This window comes from Dufourea novaeangliae, unplaced genomic scaffold, assembly GCF_001272555.1.
Source record: "Dufourea novaeangliae isolate 0120121106 unplaced genomic scaffold, ASM127255v1 scaffold109, whole genome shotgun sequence".
NCBI classification, from domain to species: Eukaryota; Metazoa; Arthropoda; class Insecta; order Hymenoptera; family Halictidae; genus Dufourea; species Dufourea novaeangliae.
In genome coordinates, this window is record NW_015373997.1 from 962,218 (window position 1) to 984,786 (window position 22,569).

Below are 22,569 nucleotides of genomic sequence, written 5' to 3' on the forward strand. Positions count from 1 at the left end.
TTTACATTTAGAAGTCTCGGGGGAATAATGATCAACGGCGTGTCTTTCGTTTAATGTTAGGTGCTGAATTTTAAACGTGTGACCAACGATCGAACGGGAGTGGATTCGATGATCGAATGTCACGCCGCGACATGGCGGATATATTTTTTCTTTCCCGACGAAGCCGGGCAACATGACGAGACCCGTCAGAGAATAGACTAAACAAACAAACAACAACAACAATAATAGTAATGTCTGGTTTCGCGGATCGTCGAATCCGCGACGATCGCCGCCGTTCACGACTTATGACACTGGATTAAGTCACGCCTCGATTCGCGTGATGCTCGGTCGTGTGGGTGACTCGAAACGATTCATCGAAACTCGATATCAAGAATCTTCTCTATTCGATAACAAGGATATATCTCCGCTGAATAGAAAATTTTCTTTCCGTTTAATCGAGCAAGGCTCGAGTTATTCATTTTTCTTTCTAGTCGTCGATTCAACGACACAATTGCAGGTTCCCTGGAATTTTCGAAATGGAAATATTTAACAGGTTCAGCGCCAATGTAACGGCTATGAAATGTTAACGAATTGAATGTAATTCTTTTAATAATACAACTTGTTACAGTAACTATTCATTTAACCTTATCGAATTTCAGAGGAGTTGAATTTTAATATCGAGTGTCTTACTTCAATTTCGAATTGGGAACGAGAAACTGTGCCCCCTATATGTGGGTGACGTGACGGCCAAAGTGGTTAATACAATTGATTTGTTTTGCAACGCACAGTGTACGAAGAGGTAGCTTAATTTCATTTGTCACATTTCTGCCCTAAATATTTTAAATAGTTAACAACACGTACGTTGGTATTCAGATTGCAAACATCGAAATATCCAACGGCCGAATGTAATAAACTTTTTTATGTTTAGTTAAAAAACAACGTTTTGAGTCAAGATTTCGTTATACTCCGTTTGCGTTGCAAGAAAATATCTGCTATGGGCATTGGTTATTAAGATCAATGAGTAATTATATTATTCGGTACGTCTACATGGTAATGAACAACTTTCGATCAATGTTTCGAGGCCATCGCGACCGACAAGAATGGGAAACGTGATAACGATATTCGGAAAGTCGAGAGCTTTCTCTTTCATTGGTTATATTTTGGCACGGGAGTAAATAAAACACGTGTCTCTCTTTGAGCTTGAGCATCCTTTCACGTTCGATCGAACTCGAATTAGAATCCCGTCAACGGCAATGAGAGCGCTTTTCTCTTTCTAAACGTCGCGAATACATAAATATAATATAATGAGAAGCGCTTCTCCGGATTATTTCGTTCCATTTTATACGTTTGATTTTGGGAACATTTTCCACCGCGTCTTCAAGTTATCCCGAACACTGTCGATTAATCACCAAGAACCACCGTATTTTTTTTCTTTTTCTTGAGAAGCTTCCCTTTGAATAAATATTGTTTTAATATAATAAAATTAATACGAATTAAAGCTTCTCAATAAAATCGTTTCGATTCGTCTCGTTTTTTGTATCTTTGTCGATCGTTCAACGGTGCTCAGGATAAAATTCGATTCTCACATCTTTCTTTGTCAAGACGCGAAATTCTCTACTTTCATTTGGCAACGAGAAATTTTTCTATCGAACGGTTTTCGCGAACCCCGTGGAGACTACCGTCCAGCGGTCTCGTCCACAGCCGGATCGGATCCATCGAACGGATATGGTCTTTGTCGAGGATCTACGGTGCCTAGAGGGAGTCGAAGTTCGATTCTCGATCGCTAGCCTGTGAACATTGTACCATGTACGTATTAAAAAAAATGGAAAAAATACTTTATAATTGTAATAATACTAAACACTTATAAACTATTGTCCTTCGTCGGATCCATTTCAAGCGTTTGTAATAACTGAATAATTTTCTTTGGTCTACATCCCTGAATTTTTGACAGAATATTGTCTAAAGGTGTCTGTTTCAATCCATCAACGCCTAAATCCTTAAATCGTTATTTAAAAATTATGAGACTGATATATACGTTGTATCTTATTATTTTGGCCTCGAAAATATTGGTATTAAATTTTTGGATGGAATACTTGCATCCCTCAACTAAAACATGGAGATCCACTTCGTATCAGTGAAACTACGGATCCTTGCTGACAAAAGTTATACTATATACCAACGACAGAATTTTACACACCTTCAAAATAAGTGTTGCACCTGTGCAGTACTGGGCGTTAAAGGGTTAAGCAGAGTTGGACGGAATTTTATTCGAGTAATACATACTGAAAATCAGCAATATCCAAGAATGTGATCCTGACCTTTAAACAGTTAATGACATTAAATAATTGTTCACCAAATGTCCACTCATTCAAGAAGAAATATAATTTTATGGTGACAATTGGAATTTCCAAGTTCAATCAATTCCTTTATCTTTTATTCGTTATTCCAAACACTTTATCTATCTAATGAAGTTGCTCATCTCTGATTTTAAGACATCACTTACACCAAGCAGATATCAGACGATCACGTTCAATTATATCGTTTCATATTCTTGTCTGAAAAAAAGCCACGCAACTTACGGGACGATCTAATACTATACTCGATGCTCGAATTTCCCTCGTAACTCACCCTGTCCGGGCTATAAAGGGGCGGATGCTGGGCCGGAAGTCTCAGAGTGCTTCCCAGATCCCTCTCGGCCATTGTGTGCCCCTCGCTGGCACTGTCACGTGTGTCTCTGTTGTCTTTAACGCTGTTCCTGCGTGTGTCCGCGACTTTTGTCGGCGGCTGGATCGTCGTCTCGCCGCATGATCTGGCGAGCGTCGAGCCAGCCTCCCCTAGATCCAGTCTGAGTAACTTCGTGGGCGCCTGTATGGTTGTCTCGCCGCAGGAGCGGGCAAGAGTCGAGCCAAGATCACCCGGTAGATCTCCCGTTCGTAAAACCTTGGTCGCTGCTTCCACCGTGGTCTCGCCGCAGGAACGTGCCAACGTTGAGTCAGCGTCCATTGTTCGGGTCACTGTAGCCGAAACCTGAACGAATGGTGAATAAAATGATTAGAATTGGAAAAGGTTTTAAATGTTCCAGGAATTCGCATGTACATACAGGAAATGTTTGAGATGATTGGGTAAGTTTTATTGGAAGGAAATATTAAGACTTAAGGAAGGTAGAGTGAATCCTCGTTGAGTGCTCGAAGGCTCCTCGGAACATTAAATATTTCATGTACTAATTTGGTTCGGAATTCCAAGCTTTATCACGGTGCAAAATCTCATTAAAAAGTCAGTAATACACCTGGGGAGTTGTTGTCAATGTCTAGGAGCTTTCGAACACTCATCGAGGATTTACTCTAATCAGTCGAAACGAAGAGTATATTGTAATACAGCGTGATACTTATGCGCCGTATTTCAAAAGTATAAAACCCTCTGAAGGTATCTTAGGATTGTGATATAGTAACGGAAACTTTCATGTGCAGAAACGTAAAACAAGTGACTCATAGATGTATGCAGATACTTCAGGAGGTGAATCTAGACGCTAATATAAATAAAAAAAACGTCTGGAAGACTGAAGTAAATATTGTTTAGAGAATTTTAAAGCTCGATGGACAGCAATTACGCTGATATAATACAGCAGTTACAGTGACCCAAAATGGGTGGTATTTATGAAGCAGCACACTTTCTTCATACAGGCCGAGTGTCCCAACACTTATGAATGGTATTGTACCTTAGTTTTCGAGTTATAAAGGATTAAAGAAAATATTCCATCAATCACCCTATACAATTAAAAGGTATTTCAATAAATTACTAATATACGTCTGTTTACAAATAGATAGAATTGATTCGATACATACACATATTTGCAATACCGTAAAATAATCATTTCACCTGTCAAATTAGTTGAAACTTTACTCGTTTAGATATCCAAGTACACATTAAAGAAACAAACCAAACGATGACACTTAAATGTAACTTCTTTGAGCAGAATGTACTTTAAAATTGCATCCTTCGTTTGAAACTCCGCCCAGTCATGAAGATAGTTTTCAACGAAACAATAACGGACTGTAATATGTTAATGTAGAGTACGAATAGACACGTACCTGGAAACCAGCGCTAACTAGAGCGCCTGTCGGTGCCGCTGGTGTTCTGATGACCTGCACATCGGCCTCCTTACAGTCCTTCGTGCTGGATATACTTTGCTTCCTGTTTCCGGTGCTGTGCGTGCCGTTATCGAGATAGCTGAGCAGTTTGTGCTCTTCTGTCGAGAATGTACTCATTCCCGACTTGTAATGCTGCGGGGACTGCGGGGCCGATCGATATTTAGCGCGAGGGATCATCACAGTCAGTGAACGATCTCGTTGCTCGTCGTTTACCGGCACTGTAATAAATCGAGCAGCAAATCGAATTAATCACAGCTCCGTCACTCTTAATTAGCTATTTAAACTTTGTCGGGAATCCCTTGTCATTGGTGGAAATGATTAATGAACAGGCTTGGGATGATCACTTGAATTTTCACAAAGATTTCTTAAAACTTATCGTAGCGAAGTGTACTTTGCTAATGTGGCAAACATGTATCCAATTTGTTTGTATAATTCTGTATCTGTTGTATGGACGTAGTGGATATCATGATTGTTTTCAGATATCATGGTGACCTTCAGTTTTTTTCAAGGTCAATGCCTCTTCTTCTTAATACAATCATAAATTCATGTTACTATCAACAACAACGTGATATTAAAAACAAAGATGTATGGACCTTGAAAAAACTCAAGGTCACCTTCTCAAAAAATAATACAAAATAATCGAACTATGTTCATCCGATGCGTCCCTTAAAGTGTTATATAATTCATTGAAACGTTTTTTGATACAATCAATATGTAACGAGTTATTTTAAGTAACACTCCCTGTATATCACTTCAGAACATTTGCCGAATATTTGCCAATAAAAAGCGTGATGTCCTATGAACCAAAAAATTATTGTTCAAGCTCAGTTCGGTAACATCTGAGACAAACCTTGCTTCTAAAGTGCTGTGAATCACAGATATTCGAAAACGAACCTGAAGCAGACACCATTGTCGCCTTCCTCGGTGGTTGCCTAGGTTTTCCGCTCATCTTCCGGACCGGTCGTTTGCTAGGCGGCATCGGCGCTATCATCTGGGGCGGTGGTGGCAGGACGTGCGGCACGTGGTGAGGAATCGCCAGATCTGTGACGCTGCCCTCGCTACTGGTGTCGCCGCTCGTTCCTGGAATCATAGCCCTTCTGTCGCCGGTCTGCCGTTTTCGGCCAGGGTGACGGAAGCACGCCATGCCCACGCACACAGCCAGAAGACCCAGTAATATTGCCCCGGTCGTAACCAGAGCTATCAGTAGCACTGAAAAAACGGAAAAGAAATAATTTACGGCCACGGTGAATCGGACGCTCGAAACCTTCTGCGCGTTCCTGGCCGACAGCATGAGTTATCGTCAGGCGACACACGGTTCGTGGTAATTAAGTCGATGAATTTTTGGCAGTTCTCACGTGTGTAAAGAGATTTACGTTCTCGACAATAAGCATCGATGGAGACTTTGTGATTTAATATCGTGAATAATCGTTATTTGAAGGAGACAGCTGCAGACTTAGCGTTTAACCCTTGCATTTTCAAATTATTTAAGAATCACGAAATAATATTTCTTTTTGCATTTTTGTCTATATTACGTGACATGTAATTCGCAAGAACAAGGAGCTTTTAGCGCCTTTTTTTTTTTTTACTTTTATCACAGTTATGTATAGTAATTGACATTATCATGTTAATTTGTATGTAATATAACCCATTTTCCTTACAGTTGATCAGTGAACCTTTTTGAAATATTTGAAAGAGGTTCATGTTTTGTGGGTTCTTACTGTATAACTAACAATGCTCAATATTTGAATTCTAGCAATAGAAAAAAGCAAAAGATAATAATGTCTTGCTTTACCAATAGGTTTTTAAAACCCTGTGAAAATTTGTGTCATGCCATCTGGATACTATTATATACTCACAGATATGAAAAAATTAATGATACTAACATTTAATTTCGTAATTTAAAATACGTAGCCACATGGCTACAATGAGAACGAAAGGGTTAAAGTCGTAAAGTGAATAAGTAAAATTTCACTTAATATCATCACCTTCTGCAATCTTTCTACTTTTAAAACGTTGAAAAAGCTTTATCTTGTGCCCAGCATCGAAGTTTCCGTACGTTCTCGTTGCGAATGGAAAAACAATAGTTTTTCTTCCATTCATTATTCGACTACATTGTTCTTTTTTTTTTATTTTAGTGGCAGAGAGATGTGTCCTCTGTCTTTTGTTTTTTTTTCATTTTTAATGTTGCATATCCGCGAGATTCGTGATAAATCTACACTCACCTTTCAGATTCACCTGGCAGCGCTGACCGCTGTGCCAAGGGAAACACTCGCAGACTTCCTGTCCGTTTGTGTTCGTGACACAGTGTCCCTTGTTGTTGCAACTGGGACAACCCAACGGAGCCTGGGAGCACAATCTTCCGGGATAGACTGGATTCTCGGACAGATCGGCCCAGCCCTCTTTGCAGGAACATTGATAAGAGCCTCGTAAATTGAAGCATGCCGCGTTCGGTGAACAGTCGTGATGAGGACCTCCTTCTTCTGTCCCGCACTCGTCGAAATCGATCGCATTGATCTGTAAGAACATTCACTCTCACAATCTCAAACAATTTTCGTTGATGTTTGTTACTTAGATATGCAGGGTGAGTCAATAAGAAATATTATTTAAAATAACTCGTTACCTATTGTATCAAAAAACATTTTTATAAATTATATAGCAATTTAAGGGACGCATCGGATGGACAGAAATTCACTTTTTGATATCTATCTTTTTATAGAGATACCAAGGTGACCTTGAATTCTTTCAACGTCAGTTCATCTTTTTTATAATACTGAAGGACGATTCAGGGACCTATAAGATGATGGTATTAATAATCAAAATACACTGACCTTGAAAAAACTCAAGGTCACCTTGGTATTTAAAAAAAAAAAAGAAGATATAATATATAAAAGTTAACGAGTTATATTAGATAGTAGTTATATTGACTCACCCTATATACACCACTGTGATTCCACTACGTTACGTCCAACAACTTAACGTTACAATTTTCTAATTTACATGCATATATTCAAATTCTTTCTAAATTCTAGAAGAAATTTGATACGATATTAAACGAACAAAATACTGACCATGTCGAGGTTTTTCGAGGCGTAGACCTCGGTGCCTCCCAAGCTATAATTGCTACCGATCAGATACTTCCGAAGTACCTCCTTCAACCTCGTCTCATTGGCATTATCGCTGAGCTGTACATGGAATTCAACCTTTGTTGGATCCGGCGTGAAACCAGCGATCTTCAAGCCTCTGTAAATATCTCTTAAATCGCTCTGCATCAGAGTTCTGTCTAACGCGTCCTTGGTCGGGCCTAGCAGTCTTCTGTAGGTTGTAGACGCGGTGTCGTTTGTGCTGGACTCATAATTCACTGGCTCCTGGCCGATACGGTCCAGACCCACTTGTAGAGTGTAGGTGTAAGTCGCTATAGATGCACGTAACGAAAAATTTTATTAACAAAATATTCAGAGATAATTAATGAAAACTGAGACGGTAAAATCCGAAGTTCGCTAATTGTTTGGCTAGAAATATTATTTTCCATTGGTTCCCGTCATTCATTAACACTCACGTTTGCAAGGTCGATCGGGGAACATTCTCGCGAAACCAGGGCGGCAAATGCATCTCATTTCGCCCTCGAGCTCCGCGCAAATCTCTGACTTGGAGGCTTTGCATTCCGGTGTGCACTGATTGACAACAGGTTGAATGGACACAACAGGTGCACCAAGGACACCACCGGCCAGGACTCGGTGAATTTCGTTTCCGGTCGGGTCCTGTTCGTCCCTCGAGATATCGCCGTATTCGGCCTCGACCTTGCAATAGAATAATTTACGCGTTGAATTAGGGATTCAATAATAATATTTAGTTCTCGTGTAAGAGAGTAATTAATTACAAAGACGTCTTACATTTACCTCTTCGGCTCCAGGCGCAGGTGGTTTCTGGTCGCTCATCACCACGAAAATGGAGTCGTTATCTACATTCTCATAGGACGATGGTATCCTGGTCACTATCGACTGCAAAATGGTCGATGTTATTGTGGAGATCACGCTGGTTGGACGTAGCAAGGTCTCGGTTACTGTCTCGATTGTGGTCGATGTCAGTGTGTGAGTGAGGAGGAGGGTTCTGGTCGTCGGTGGAGAGCCCAGAACCGAGGTCTCTGTTCTTGTTATGGTCGACGTTTGGAAACGTGTCACCTGTATAACGAAAAAACGATAAAAATTTGTGTAGTAGAGAAATAATATCAAAAGTACCCTATCAACCCTAATATGTCCAAAACTTCGTTTTCCAAACTATACTTTCTTCTTCATAACGTTATTCTATTTAGTATCTTGTACAATATTTTATAAGGAATCATCTGAATTTTTAATGGATTTTCTAGAGATTTTTAATGAACGGTGCCAAATATCATTCAGCTGTGCAACTTGGAGAACAATAAAATACAGGTACGTTGAAACATTTGTTAGAGGACTGTTATGGATTGGGAAGAAGGAACTGCAGGTTAGAGAAAGTAGTATGTGGAAAGGAGCAACATGAAGTAGTAGATAGGTTAGGGAAAGTAGAAAATAAAATAAGATGATTTAGGGAAGGAAGGGAGTGATAGCAGACAGTTTTAAAAATGGAAGGATGAGGTAGAGCAATGCAATAGAAATTGTAAACCAAATCTATTCCTTAACTCTAGTGCACTTTCGGGTTAATCCGCTATTTTGTTAATAAATTCAGTAATTATTTCTAAACAAAAATCCTGAAGGGTACCTTACAAATTTATAAACACTACGTTAATCATCAAGATTCTCACCTCCTTGGGTTTCATCTGCTTGGTGGTGATGGACCCGTTAACAGCTTGGCGGGTCGAGGTGCCAGGAACATTCTTAGTGATCTTGGTCACCGACCCGTTCTTTCTGTCATGATTCTCCAATAACGTGCTCGTCACTTTCGTTATCGAACTGTCGATCCTGGTCGCTACGCTGGGCAATTCCTGGACCGTCGTCGTCTCGTTCTTTCGTTTCACCTCTGTCGTCTGCGTCGGGAGCACCTTTGTGCTCTCGTCCTTCATCGTGAATTGATGGTCCTTCTTCTGGGCGGTGGTGGTCGCTGGACTCAAAGACTCGGTCGGCTCCACTCTGGTCGACGGCAGTACATTGTCGTGGCTCGATTCCAAAAACACCGGATGCTCCGGACGTTTCACGGGATTACGGGGTACATCGAAGGTATACTTCGTTGGTTCGACGTCTCGACTCGTGGACGACGATCTGCTCGGTTGTATGTGATCCACTTGCAGAGGTCTCATTTTCGTCGGGACCACTAGATTCGTCGACAGCATCGGGGTTGGTTGGATAGATATTCTGGAAATAAAATGTTCCATCGATACAGGAAGACCAAATTATATTGTAACAATTTGAATATAATAACATATATGTAGGAGCGTTGGAAAAATGAAAGGGCCCAAGCGGGATTCGAGAACTCACGACCCCCGGCGCCGAAAGCAGAGACTCTACCCACTGCTCCACGGAACCCTCCTATTTTCCAAAGATGTTATTTGCTCCTTTATTGGGTATGGAGTTCCCGACCCCACATATATATTTTTAATAGGATCAGCTATTTTGTAATATTCGAACGCCTCGAATACCTGGACACTGGCCTGGTGTCGAACGGTCGAACGGTGTAGATGCTAACGTGCTCGGTCATCTTGGTCTCGGCTGGTCGGAGAATCTCAGGCACGTCCACGACAACTGGAAGATCGACGGTGCCGTGTATGATCGGTATCTTCGATTCGATATCGTGGACCACCGGTATGTGGGAGGTCGCTACAGCAGTGGCGATCTGAATGGAGCCGGAGACCGCAACTGCAGGCCTAACTGTAGCTACTTCGAGTGGTCTGGTGGTCTGTGTCGCTGGAGGAGGAGGTACCATGTCCTGACGAGCAGAAAAATATAAAGAAATTAACGATCTTTTCAATACGGTTTTCACAAATATATTGGCAATATTCTGTTTCTCGAAATGGCACTTGAATCTAGTCCGTTCACAGGATCCTTATCAAGACACTGACCTGAGAAAGGAGTTCCACGATGAATGGCCTTACGACAGAAGGTCTAGGGCTGGGTGGAACCATGCTGACGCTTGGCAAAGGCGCCACGGATGTCTCCTTCAAAGGAATATACTTCGGTGGAGGCTTCAGGCCAGACTCATTTGCGGTCGAGAAGGGGAATCGATCCTCCATGGGTCCGCTGGTTGTGGTTATATCGACCGGTGGCGGTGACAATCCGACAACATCGTGCGAGGGAATTGGAGGAGGCTTCAGACCTTCCTCTTCGTCTTTGTTCGACTGATTCGGCATCGTGGGTCTTAAAGGCGGAGGCATCATGTCTCTAGACGGCACGTTCACTCCTTCTATACTCAACATGTCCCCGGTGGACGACTCAACGGGCCTGATTCTGGTCTTTGTGTCATGCTTGATCGAATCACCGTTGTCTATACCTGATGCGGCAAAGTTCGTCTGATATGCAGTCTCCAGAGACTCGTCGTTCTTCTTCTTCTTCTCGTTTAGATTACTCGCTGTGATCAATATACTCGGTGGTCGTTCGGTTTGCGTCTTGCTGTCCACTTCTTGGCCTACAACCTCAACAGGCAATGAGAATCTTATATTCGGCCTAGCGTCCGGCTTCGAGTTGCTTGACGAGATGGTTATCGGGCCTGGTACTTGGGGCTTTGGTTTGGTGATGATGTGGGGATACTCGGGGTGAATCCTCGTTCCTGGATTGTATTCCGGATACGTCACCTTAGGACGATTCTTGTCGAACACTGGTCTCGTTATGTCCGAGTTCGACTGAGGACGGTCATCGGACTTATGCGGCACGGTATTGTTTCTAAAGTTGATTCTGACGATGTCAGTTTTATTAGATGGAGCCTCCTGACCGTGAGGCCTCGAATCGTCTTGTCGATGCTCGGTAACCTTCGTTCCACTCTCCCAGTTCAGGTTTACAAAGCCAGTTAACTGTGAATGATTTCGATTTGTCTTGATCTCGTGAACTAAACTGTTATTGGCAAACGAGTCTAACATTCCAGGTTTAGCTTCCATGTGTGGCTTCACGTGATCCGGTCTCTTCTCAGGTGAATAGTTTGTAACATCTGGTCTGGGGTACAGAATCGGTCTGGTCTCGATTTTGTGGACTGTTGGCGGTCTTGGATACATGCTAGGTTTTTCCACTTCTGGTACGAATTGCGGGATGATCGCTGGTGGCCTTAGGTCTATGGTGTCATCATGGGGTCGGAAAGTAGATGCTTCTTGATGATGCTTGTCATTTGGTTTCTTGTTCCCGTAGTAAGTTGTTGGTACACCCTGCACTATATCGAAGTCGGGTCTGCCTTCTATCCTTTTGTTACCATACTGCGATCCATCTTCGTGACCATGGTAGACACCAAACGGTTTCCCTTGGACGATCGCCATATCGTTGGGTCTCGTGTTGTAATAAGTGGACCCGTAAGACACACCTTGGCTAGGTGAACCTTCGTTCTTGTGACTGAACGGCGCCCCTGGAGTCAACCAAACAGGTTTCCCTTCCTGGTCCGGAGTTTGATCTGACCCGACCGGCTTGCCAATCACGATATTACCAGACACTGCGTTCCCATTCAACGTTACATTCTTAGCTTGAACATGAGTAAATTCGTCATTCTTTGGCTGCTCTGGTTCTTGCACCACTTTCACCTGATTATGGTACTTGACGTATTCCGAGGCACCAACCTCGGAGTCGATTGTCTTCTCCGTTTGCGAATCACTTGGCCAGGATTCAGGCTGGTCCTCTCCATTAGGTAGAATCTGACCGAGATTCTGGACCTGACTATTCACAGTTGGCTTCGGATCTTCCGGTTTCACTTTAGGATTCGATGGATTGTGGTACTCTATCGCTCCTGTTGGCACTTGCTCCTCGGTTTTCTCTGTTTGGGGTCTGAATGGCGTGATGCTTGGTGGTCTTTTGTTCTCAGGGTAGAAATGGGGCGGTCTGTCCTGAAGATCGATCTGTTGCAATCGAATTATTCGTAATCGTTAGCAACTTACGATTATATTGAACGAAGTTCAGATTATTAAACGTTTAATAGTTACCTGTGGAGGAGATCCAAACGAAGGCTGCTTCTCGGTTGTTCCCTCCATCTCACCATCACTCGGTCTCGAAGTAGATTTCCTCGGAGGTTCATGATGAACTTGAGGATTCGGTCGATGGGAAAGCACAAAGGTGTTGGGGTTCTGCGGCTTCTGAGGCGGTCTTTGAGGGCCACCGTAAACAGGCTTCCTGATATTCGGTCTGTCCACAAAGATTGGTCTCTCAAGAGGACTTCTGGTCGTGGACCATATTGGCGGACGCGGCCTGAATCTATTGTTCACCAGAATCCGCGGTGGTTTCTTGTCCTTCCAGGTTGGGTTCAACACGATCTCGTTTCCTGAATCCGGTTTGGCCAATAGAATATATCTGTGGGAATTATCCGATGGATTCGACACTTCGATTCTTCTAGGCGGTGTACCAGAATCGCCAGGCTGTGGAACCTTCGGGAATTGCCCGCGAGGTGGTAGATGACCGTGAGTAGGTGAATGATGCACGTTTTGCGGTCGTATGTTCACGGTTTCTGGTCTGTGGTGAACCAAAATCTCCGTGTGAACGTGACCCTGGCCACCGGAACCGTCAGAGTGTCTGATCAGATGGACGTCTGACGGTTTCTTTTCGGGTCTACCGACAGGGGATTCGAACTTGTCTTGCGGTCTGTCGTAATTGAAACGATCCGGCGACAATGGAATGGCGGCTGGTCGATTCGAGGAGCCTGGTTTCTCGGATGGATTTTTGAAATTTAGGGGTGGAGACGGTGGGACCATATAATCCGCTGGATCATTTCCATTAGAGTACTTATGCGGATCTTCCACCTGCATATAATAAACGTTTGATTGTAACATACTGTAATAAAGAAAAGAAATTTTATTTTAAAAGTGTTATTGAAATCCTTGCCCTCTGCATCCCAATAAATCCTAAACCAACTTCAGACTCAGGGTAGGGCGAAGGTTCATCGAAGTATTGCCCGCTTATATGAGGCTCGCTGGTGTCGCCGAAAATCAACGCCTGGGTCCCACCCTGAGGAATCACCACGTTCGCCACCTGACTTGGCTGTATGTTGACCAACAACGGTTGTCCTGTTGATCTGTCGATGATGTGAGGCACTTGATGAACGATCGGCTCCGATGGCGTGGGTTTCGACTCCGACGCCTGTATGACAACGGGAGAATCAGGGATCAGGTGATCCCTGTGGGCCCATGGCGGTCGTTTCTGATCTTCAGATGGAACTGTTGGCCACGGCTTTTCTATCGGTGTTTTCGCCGAGTCCATTTTCTGTAATATTTGAATAATTCATAAATTCACCACTAATCTTCAAAGTCTGAATATTTCGAACTATACTATGGTACCGAAATGAACAAATTTTACGACATAAAAAATTCCTGCCTTGTGGCCCGAAGGAAGTTCACAAAGTTGTATTTTCGGTGAATGCAATTCTTTGGGATCTTTTTTAAAATAAAAGAAACGGTTACTTGATCGAACTGCGGATGGTGGGAAGCAAGCTTCAAAGGATCCTTCGCGCTCCAGGGTCTCCTCGACTTCTCAGGACTCCATTCAGGCTCCTTCGAATTCGGGTTCACGTATTGTTCCACGTTAGGTCTGTCGGGTGGCTTCAGTAATGGATCATTCTCCAACACGTCCTGCTTCGATCCTATTCTCTTCGGCGGGGATGATTGAACGGGGTGTAACTTTTGGGGTTGTTTAGGCGCCAATACAGGATTCGTGTCGACGGGTCTCGAAACTGGAATCTTCAGGTGTTCCTCGTAGATTTGGTGAGACGGATATATTTGTATTTGCGGGCCCTTGTGACGCGTCTGTTGCGGCTGCGAGTCTTCTCGATCATTTTCAAGCACTTCGAGAACCGGATGAACTGGAATGTTGGGAACTGGTAGCGGGGGTGGTTTCATTCCAATGTGCTCTTCGTCTTTTAGGTACGTTTGTGGAGGTCTTGGCGCCATTTTTCCGGGTTTACCAATGATCACGTCGCTGTTCGCGGTGATCACTTCACCTGGAGAGATTGGGATACCATCTGCCAGGCTGGACGCGACTTTGTGACGAGTTTCCGCTAAGTAGTTGTGATTTAGGTTCGCGAGATGAGTACCTTGAGAGAGGATCAAAGTATGTTCAATTTTATTCCCGGAGAAGAGTTGCCATTTTCTGTGTTACTTTATGACGATAGAGAAAATTAAAGTATGGTTTTTGAGGAACAATATAAGGACAGGTTTGATGGTCCATATGGTTCAACTATACTTTAGACTGAGTAACAGTTTTACTTGATATTTACACAGTATTTTGCGTTTATTCGGCACACCGTGAGTAAAGAAGTATTCTTTAAACAATGACGCAGTTCAAAAACATTAGGTTCTCAGAAAAATCGCAAAGGACTGTCACAAATCGCAGTCCATCTTTGAACAGTAAGAGTAACTATAACTGGTCTCTGCCACCCAACTTATGAAGCTAAAAAGATCACAGTTTTGATAATTGGTAGTACAGTGTTTTCGTAACTTTTTCATAGTCTTAACTCGAAAACCACAATTTTTTTGGCATTGATGCTATATATAATCATAGATTGTTAATTATACTTTCACTGCCAATCCTTACCGATATTCTGACTTTCAGCAGTCTCTATGTCCCCGTCGGCAAACTCCGCCACAGGTATGTAAATCGGTGACCTCTGCGTGGTGACCTCTTGCGCCTCATTTTGTGCTACCGTGTCGTTACGGCGAGTCACGGATGGTTTTCCTTGCAACAAACCGGCCATCGCCGTAATCACCGGTCCCAGAGCCGACAAACTGTTGATCCCCAATGATCCCAGGCTCAAAAGATTGCTCACTTGTAGATCGCTTGTGTTCTGATTGGGTGGTCGTTTGTTCGGACCGTTCTCACTGGAGGCTGATGCTGTCACGTTATTATCCTGCAATTAATTTTACAATTTAATCAACCGACCTGTAAATCAAATGGAATACCATGATAAATCCAATATTGTATATTCAGTTACTTCAATTACTAATTCTATTATTAAATAAATCTCAATGGTATCCGCAATAATTATAAAATATCTCGAAAAACATTCGAAGTGATTGAAATTACATGACTGATCTGTCCAGCGGGCTTCGGATTCGTTTCATTGTCAACAGCAAACACTTCGGTCGCTGCCAGACTCGCCTCGTCATTCTGGATCTCGATCGTGGAAGTCGCCTCCGGGAGGTTTGTAGTGGTAGTGGGATCGATCTGGTCCTCTTCGTCGAAGAAGATGATCGTTGATCCAGTCACCACGTTCTTCACTGAGTCAGAATGGTGAGCCGTCGTTAACAAAGCGTTCATATAACCAGCGTCCAACAAACTGGGCGCTATCGACTCCGTGACGACGTTCTCCACGATGTGCGATCGTGACGACACTGTGGTGGACGTTTCTCCGTCTGCTCCAGCCTGGTATATACAGAACAAATAAAATTACAAATTTACATAAAGAAATGAACACCCCTTCGCTGGAAAATTTCAATTAAAGTCTTTGGACTTCCTAAGTTTTCGACAATTGTGACGCGTTGTTTATTTATTTAGATACTAAAATGCGAATGTTTAACTGTCTGCTTTTTAATGTTAACGTTTAATATTAATTTACCTGTAGCAGCGTCGTGAAGTACGTGAAGGTTGTCAGGTATGTCTTCGTCGCGAAGATTTGAATTGGTTCTGGGGTCGGGTTCACCAATGAGGTCTTCGTTGTCTTCTTCACGGGGACTTTCTCCAGCACGACGTCCGTGGACGTCGCCACGTTTGTTCGTACAACCGTGCTGCCTTTCTCCAGGAACGTATTGTAATACGTATAGGTAATATAATAAGTTTTCATTACATCGGTCATGCTCTCCTCGGTATGATCCAGCGCCGTTAGAGTGGTCGTGACACTGGTCGGACGTGGCGGTGGCACGGATTCTGTTATTATAAGCTGAAGAAAACACGTTTTAACGACTAACAAAACACAAGTTTTCTTTTTTTCCAGTGTGACCAGATAAGCACAGAGTTTTAAATAAGAATAGGCATAATGTTATTAATGTCATATAAACACTGAACTTTAAATTACAGACAAAATGGAGAACTACACTGCTGAAAAGAATTAGCAGAATCCACTAAGCAGAATAAACACAAGTGCTATAAATTTTCTGAATTTATATCTTTCCCGTATAATAATAATATCATTAACACCTAGTTAGATTTTTATAGATCGCTAATATGTGCGATCCTCTGTATCCACTAAGCAGAATACACACAAGTGCTATAGATTTGTTGAATTGATATCTTTTCGGTATAATAAAATCATTAACACCTAGGTACATTTTTATAGAAAACTTTTAAATGTTTACACGTCGTATGGACGAGCACATCGACTGCAATACAGATCCCCTAATCGTTTTGAACAGTGTATATTCCTTTTTCGTTAAGAATGTGAGTTCTTAAGTGGAAAACGCCAACCTGAGTAACAGTATCGCTACTGGTCTCGATCCTTGTTCGTCCATCCTCCATAAACGTCTTCTCCAGCATTCTTGTACTGAGATACGTGTTCGTTTCCGGTCTGGGCGCCTCAGAGGGCTCCAATATCATGTCCAAATAATGTTGCGGAGCGGTCACCGTGTTCGTGATCACCTTCGTGCTGCTTTCCAGCGCGTCGTTTATGTTCGGATGATCCGTGTTCAGTGTCAGGTACGTGTAAGTCGTCTTAAAGACTTCTGTTCGCAGGGTTGGCGACGCTTCTAGCGTTACCGCGGCAGTTTCTGATCCGGGTTTCCGGTGACGTTCCTCTGTCGCAGTGTTCGCCACGACCTTCAAGAATTATAATTTTAAACGACAATAATTTCGACATTCTAAGTGCCTATAATCCAACAAAGTGCTATATTCTATTGACAAAAGATTTTTCGAATTGAACCGCGAATGTAACGATTAGAACGAATCTCGATCTGAAGGTTTCAATGTGCGATGATAGCAGTATCATTGTACTCAAACCAGGAGATAAGTTTCTTAAGATAAAAAATGAGTTTCTGAGATGGACAACTAGAAAACGTGGATATTCGTAAAACTGAAATGCTAGAAATTGTATTCGCGATAATATCAGTTGCCATAAAGCAATAAATATTAGATGTACATACCAATAAGTATGTACATAGAATACAATTTTTTCTAACAACTCAGAAACCTATAACCACTTAATTAATATTTCCTTCATCATTTTTAGAAGCACTATCATTGTTATAAAGAGGGCAGATTATACAAAAAATTCTGAACATTTCAATCCCGTCCCCGACAATACACCACGAATACATCGTAATCTATTAGAATAAAATCTACAACAGTCTCCAGCGCCAGACAACCTTCGATTTTTTTCAAGTTTTTCTCATTTTACCAACAGACAATACACGAGTGTCTCCTCACCTGTTGCTCCGTCGAAACGGTAGTCGTACCGTCCTTGGTGATCGTGGTGAGGTACGTGAAGGTGGTGGTACACGTCTTCGTGACAAAATCATTCGGCTTATCTTGAGGAAGCATCATGACAACCGCGTCGGACAATGTCAGCGTGGGTTGAGGCATAGAGTTCTCCCATCGCAAAGCCGGCGTCGGACCGGCCACGATTACCTCGACGCCGTTCGACATTACACGAGTGGCCAGGTTGAACCTTCGACCTTCTTCATCTTTTCCTTCGTGTTCGCCTGTCATTGCAATTCATGCTATTACATCGTGATCACTTTTATCGCCGTTTTACGAGCACCCTATAACGAGAACTCTGAACGGCAATATAAATATTTACAGATTCGTTGAGTCTATAAACACACGTGACCGAGGTACACCTGAATGGAATTTTGCTGGAGTAGATCGTAACAGTTCAGGAATTTATGGAAATTAACTTTTTGCACTAGGCGATCATGGTACGCCTGAGATAACAGCTACCACGTGGTGCGACTTTGCCACGAAGGTTGTGGTTATCCAGGCGTCGGCTAGCACGGTACCATGCTTCTTGTTGACAGAGCACGCGATTATGTGAATTACACCCCACAATCGAATAAATGTTAATTCATTTTTAAGTGGGAATTTCCTTCTTGTGATGCACGAATTCATACAGTGTGCTCAATGAGATACCATACTGATCAACTCCGGAAAATCTAATACTTTTGTTTATGGATTCTTTCGTTTTAGATAAAATAATAATTGTGGTTACTTATACAAATTGAGCCGTCATGAAATCTTGTTGGGTGTCCTTTTTAACTGGAAATGGTGGAATGTCTCCCAAGGAACTGACGATATTAAAAAAAATGTTCTGAGAAAAGTTGTTTGGTTTGGGCAGGGACATTATGTGGTATAAATAATTTATTTTGTAAGTAGAGTAGTTACGACTTCCTACTACAGTCAACCTTATATGGCACATCGTTCAACCTGTCTCAACAAATGCTATCATATTATGAATAAAAAAATATAGAATTCTATTTGAGGAAATTAACTTGATCTTGAAATCACCCCCATTGCTCTACCTGCAAAAAAATTGTTTATACCATATAATGTCCCTGTCTGTGTCAAATAACTTTTGTAAGAACATTTTTTTCATATTTTTAGTTTCTTAAGAGATATTTCACCGTTTCTAGTTAAAAAGGACACCTATATATAAATCACAACGCCTTAATCAAACGTGATTTAATTTGCCAGCGATAATTTTCTTCTCGTCTATTTAGGTCTACGCATAGAATTTTTTTAACAAAACTCTGCTCGCGTGAATTCACTGCACAGTAAATCATCGATGAGTGTTCGAAGGCTCCTCGACACTGATAAGGAGAGGTTCCCAGGTCTAATGCTAGCTTTTTTAATGACGTTTATCACAGCGACAGAGCTTGGAATTCTGAAGCCAATGATATTTGTTTCAGCCGCATATGGCTCTTAGTTTATAAAATATAAGATATAATATAATAAATATAAATATTTAATGTATGAATATTTAATATAATAAATATAAATATTTAATGTTCAGTGCCGAAGAGCTATCGGACACTCATTGATGATTTACTGTAATTGTTCACATAATCGTGTATCCCAGCATCAAAAAGACAAGCATCATAGAGTGCACCAATCAGGTTGTCCTCGATTAAAGTCGAGAAGAAACACGAAAGTACACCAAATAAACAGGACAATTCAATTATGTACAAGATCCTTCATTTACATTATGTACACGTATCCAACAGTTCTATATATATTGTACAAGGGTAAGAATTTCGAATGCCGAAAGCCAATTGGAGCGAGACGCGAAGAAGAATTTGTACAATATCTCGAGAGGATTACCCTCGAGGGGGAAACGTAAAATATTAGTCTAAACGTTATGTTTTTTTTTTTACATCGATCACTCGTGTGTTCTAAACGAAACACCGTTAACCCCTTGCCTTAAAACATCCAGTGAGACTCGTGGTAGCGATATCAACATAGTTTCACCAAACATAAATATTCTTCGTTCCCTTTGAGTCAAAATAAAATACTAGTTTGATGATATTAATATTTGACTTATAAAGTACCTGTACAATTACCATAAGTACAAGAATTCCATTTGATTCCAGGAAATTATCGACGATAAAGTAATTCTGGAGACCGAAGACGCCAAAAAAAAGATCATAGGCCAATGGGTTAATTCAATTGCTGGTCCATTAAAACAGACAGAACAATTCTCACGAGAATTCGACAATAATAAAAAAAAAAACATTCAGATCACACGAGACGATCGTCATAGAAATGGCTCGGACAGCCGTTTTAGCTACTCACCAGCATCAGGCACCGGACTATACACAGACGAAACGCCGTTCGCTGACGACTCCACGGTAGGAGTTACAGTCACCGTGACGGGCACCGTCAACGTAAGTGTGGTCACTCTCGGTCTGACGGTCGTCGAGGACGTCACTTTCGTCTCCAGTCCGTTCTGTTGCGTCACCACGTACGTGTACGTCCTCAATCGCGTCGATGTCACGACAGTCTCCGTATAGTACACGCTCGTGCTCGGTTCAAGGTCGGTGGTCGGTCGTGTCTGGTGTTCGACGTTGCTTGGTTTCGAGGGTAAGATCTGGGGGAAGTCTGGTCGCGACAGGGATAGATAAAGATCGTCGGCTAAGCCAGCCTCGATGTCCTCGGGTGTCGGTGACGAGATCGTGGTCGTCACCTTGGCCGGATCGTGGCTGGGGGTCGCTTCGAGGACCATCGAGGTCCTCTTCGTGGTTGTCGAGGGGGTGTATTCGACTCCCAGGGGAATCACGCTCGGTATCTCGGAATCGTCTAGGTATCTAGGAGCTGCGTAATCGGATGACACCGACTGGGAGGTCTCTAGAGGCAGGACACTGGCGAAACTGGACGCTAAGTCGACCGATGACGATGTGGCTGATGAAGTGGCGGATAAAGATGGGGCGGGTTCGATGAGGGGCTGAATTGGCTGCACTGTCTGTGCTTCTTCCATTTCTTGTGACTCTATCTTAGTCTCTGGAGTCGTTTCAACGGGTTCGTGTTTGTCGTCGGATGGAGATTTCTCTGTTTCTGGATGGACACTTGGGACAGTTGAAATATGGAGTTCCTTCTCCTTTTCGGGTGGATCTTGAGGGGTCTCTGATGAAGAATCTTTGGAGTATGTTTGTGTGACGGTAACTTGTGATTCGGTGTCCTTTACAGGTGAATCTTCTTTCTCAACTGACGAGGAATCGTTGAATTCTGATGGGGTCTGCGATTCGGTTGATTCTGTGGTTGATGATGTAGGGTGCTCGGTATCATCGTATACCTCTTCTTTCTCGGTTGTTGTAACTTCTTGTTCAACGGGTTTGGTTGTATCCGATTGTGTTTCAGGAATGTTCGTAACCGTCGTTTGATCTATAGATTCTGTTGTTTCTATCATCTTGACTGTCGTTACGTGTTCGTCTACTTCTTCTTCCTCGACTTCAGGTTGAGCAGTGGTGGAACCATCTTCCTGTACAGTTGTGTCGATACTTTCTGGCTGCGTGGTCGTGTTTTCGTCTTTTATTGATACGGTTGAATCTTCCGTCGGTTCCACAGTCGTCGATATTACATCTTCAGACGTGTCATCTTCTTTAACATGCTTCTCTGTCGTTACGTTTTCATTTTCAGGCGTTTCAGAAATGTTTGTAACATCATCCTTGGTGGGCAGAATGTTTGCTTCATCCTTTGGTGTCTTAGTTGTTGGAACATCGTCGTTCATTAATTCTTCGGCACTCGCTGTTGTCGTAGTTTCCGGATAGTCGTCCTCGTACACTTCGTACTCGTCGTCAGATGGTGGAAGGAAGAAATTGTCGGTAATAATAACAGGATCCTTCGCATCGGTCTCGTCCAATACCTTCGATTGGGTCTGATCTGGCCTAGCAGAGGTTTCCTTGTCCGGTTTATTATCGATGACATTCGGCGGTTCGCCCAATTCGGGCGTAAAAGTGGTGGTTACCTGCAGCTTGGAATCTTCTTCCTCCTCGCTAATCTCCTCCGAGTAATCCTCATCGTACTCGGACGTCGAGGCGGTGAAGAATCCAGTAGTGATGATAGCGAAACTCGGCGTAGGTTGCACTGGTCTGACAGCGACCAGCTTCTTCTTCGTGATCCTGACTCTCTTCTCGCCGATAGTCGGTAGAACAGTGGTAGTCGGTTCGATCTTTCGACGTCTTGTGATGGTCACTTTGTGTCGTCCAAGCTCGGGTCTAGAAGTCTCAGACTCGGGTCTGAAACTATCAATCTCATCCGTGCGTATCGAATTAGCTAGACCGAGAGTCCTGACTCTGGTGACAACGATTCTTCTCGGTATATGGCTCGAGGTAACCAACGGTAGATCCTGGGTCCTCGAGTTTAAAGGTCTGCGTCTGACGACGGTCAGCTTGTGCTGTCTTGCGTTCTTCCTGACAACCGGAACGCGGATTCTAACCCGTTTCCTAGGCGTCTCCTCTTCGATGTAGTCGTCGTTATTCTCGGTCAGACTCGCAGGACTCGCGTCACCGTCCGAACGACCGACTACCCGTTTGCTACCGAAGTCACTCGGTCGGTATTCGTCCGGGTAGTCATCTGAAAAGGCGACGGTTTTCGTTTCCGTAGAACTTAATCCCCGTTGCTCCCCGAGGGTTACAATTACACGACCGTGAAAGGGTTCGGGATCTCTCGTCGTGGGGTTAATCGTCCGGTGTTTAAACGACCATCCAGGATCTCGATCATACCCCAGTTTCGTGCACTTAGTAGCGTTTTACATGGGTTGCTTGGCCGACACACACAGAGGGAGAGTACCATGCTTGCTGGGTTTTTGGTCGTGTGGGCGCGCGTGCGGCGGCGGCAGCGGATTCGTGGCTGTGTTAGTGGGTTCCGGGACGACGCTC

General features: G+C 43.0%; 1 protein-coding gene across 1 annotated transcript; it reads right to left on the reverse strand.

Moving 5' to 3' along the window:
- Positions 1–1,731: 1,731 nt before the first annotated feature.
- Positions 1,732–22,483, reverse strand: LOC107187952. The gene is made up of 21 exons (XM_015576160.1): positions 22,468–22,483; positions 19,988–22,264; positions 17,627–17,901; positions 16,673–17,020; positions 15,828–16,148; positions 15,296–15,634; positions 14,807–15,119; positions 13,678–14,306; positions 13,103–13,480; positions 12,211–13,020; positions 10,159–12,126; positions 9,739–10,025; positions 8,908–9,454; positions 8,024–8,305; positions 7,684–7,924; positions 7,196–7,539; positions 6,350–6,641; positions 5,022–5,336; positions 4,068–4,345; positions 2,608–3,006; positions 1,732–1,767 (listed from the first exon to the last, which is right to left on the reverse strand). Exons 1-21 carry the CDS (start codon positions 22,481–22,483, stop codon positions 1,732–1,734), a joined length of 10,695 nt encoding a protein of 3,564 aa, XP_015431646.1.
- Between the last annotated feature and the right edge of the window lie 86 nt (positions 22,484–22,569).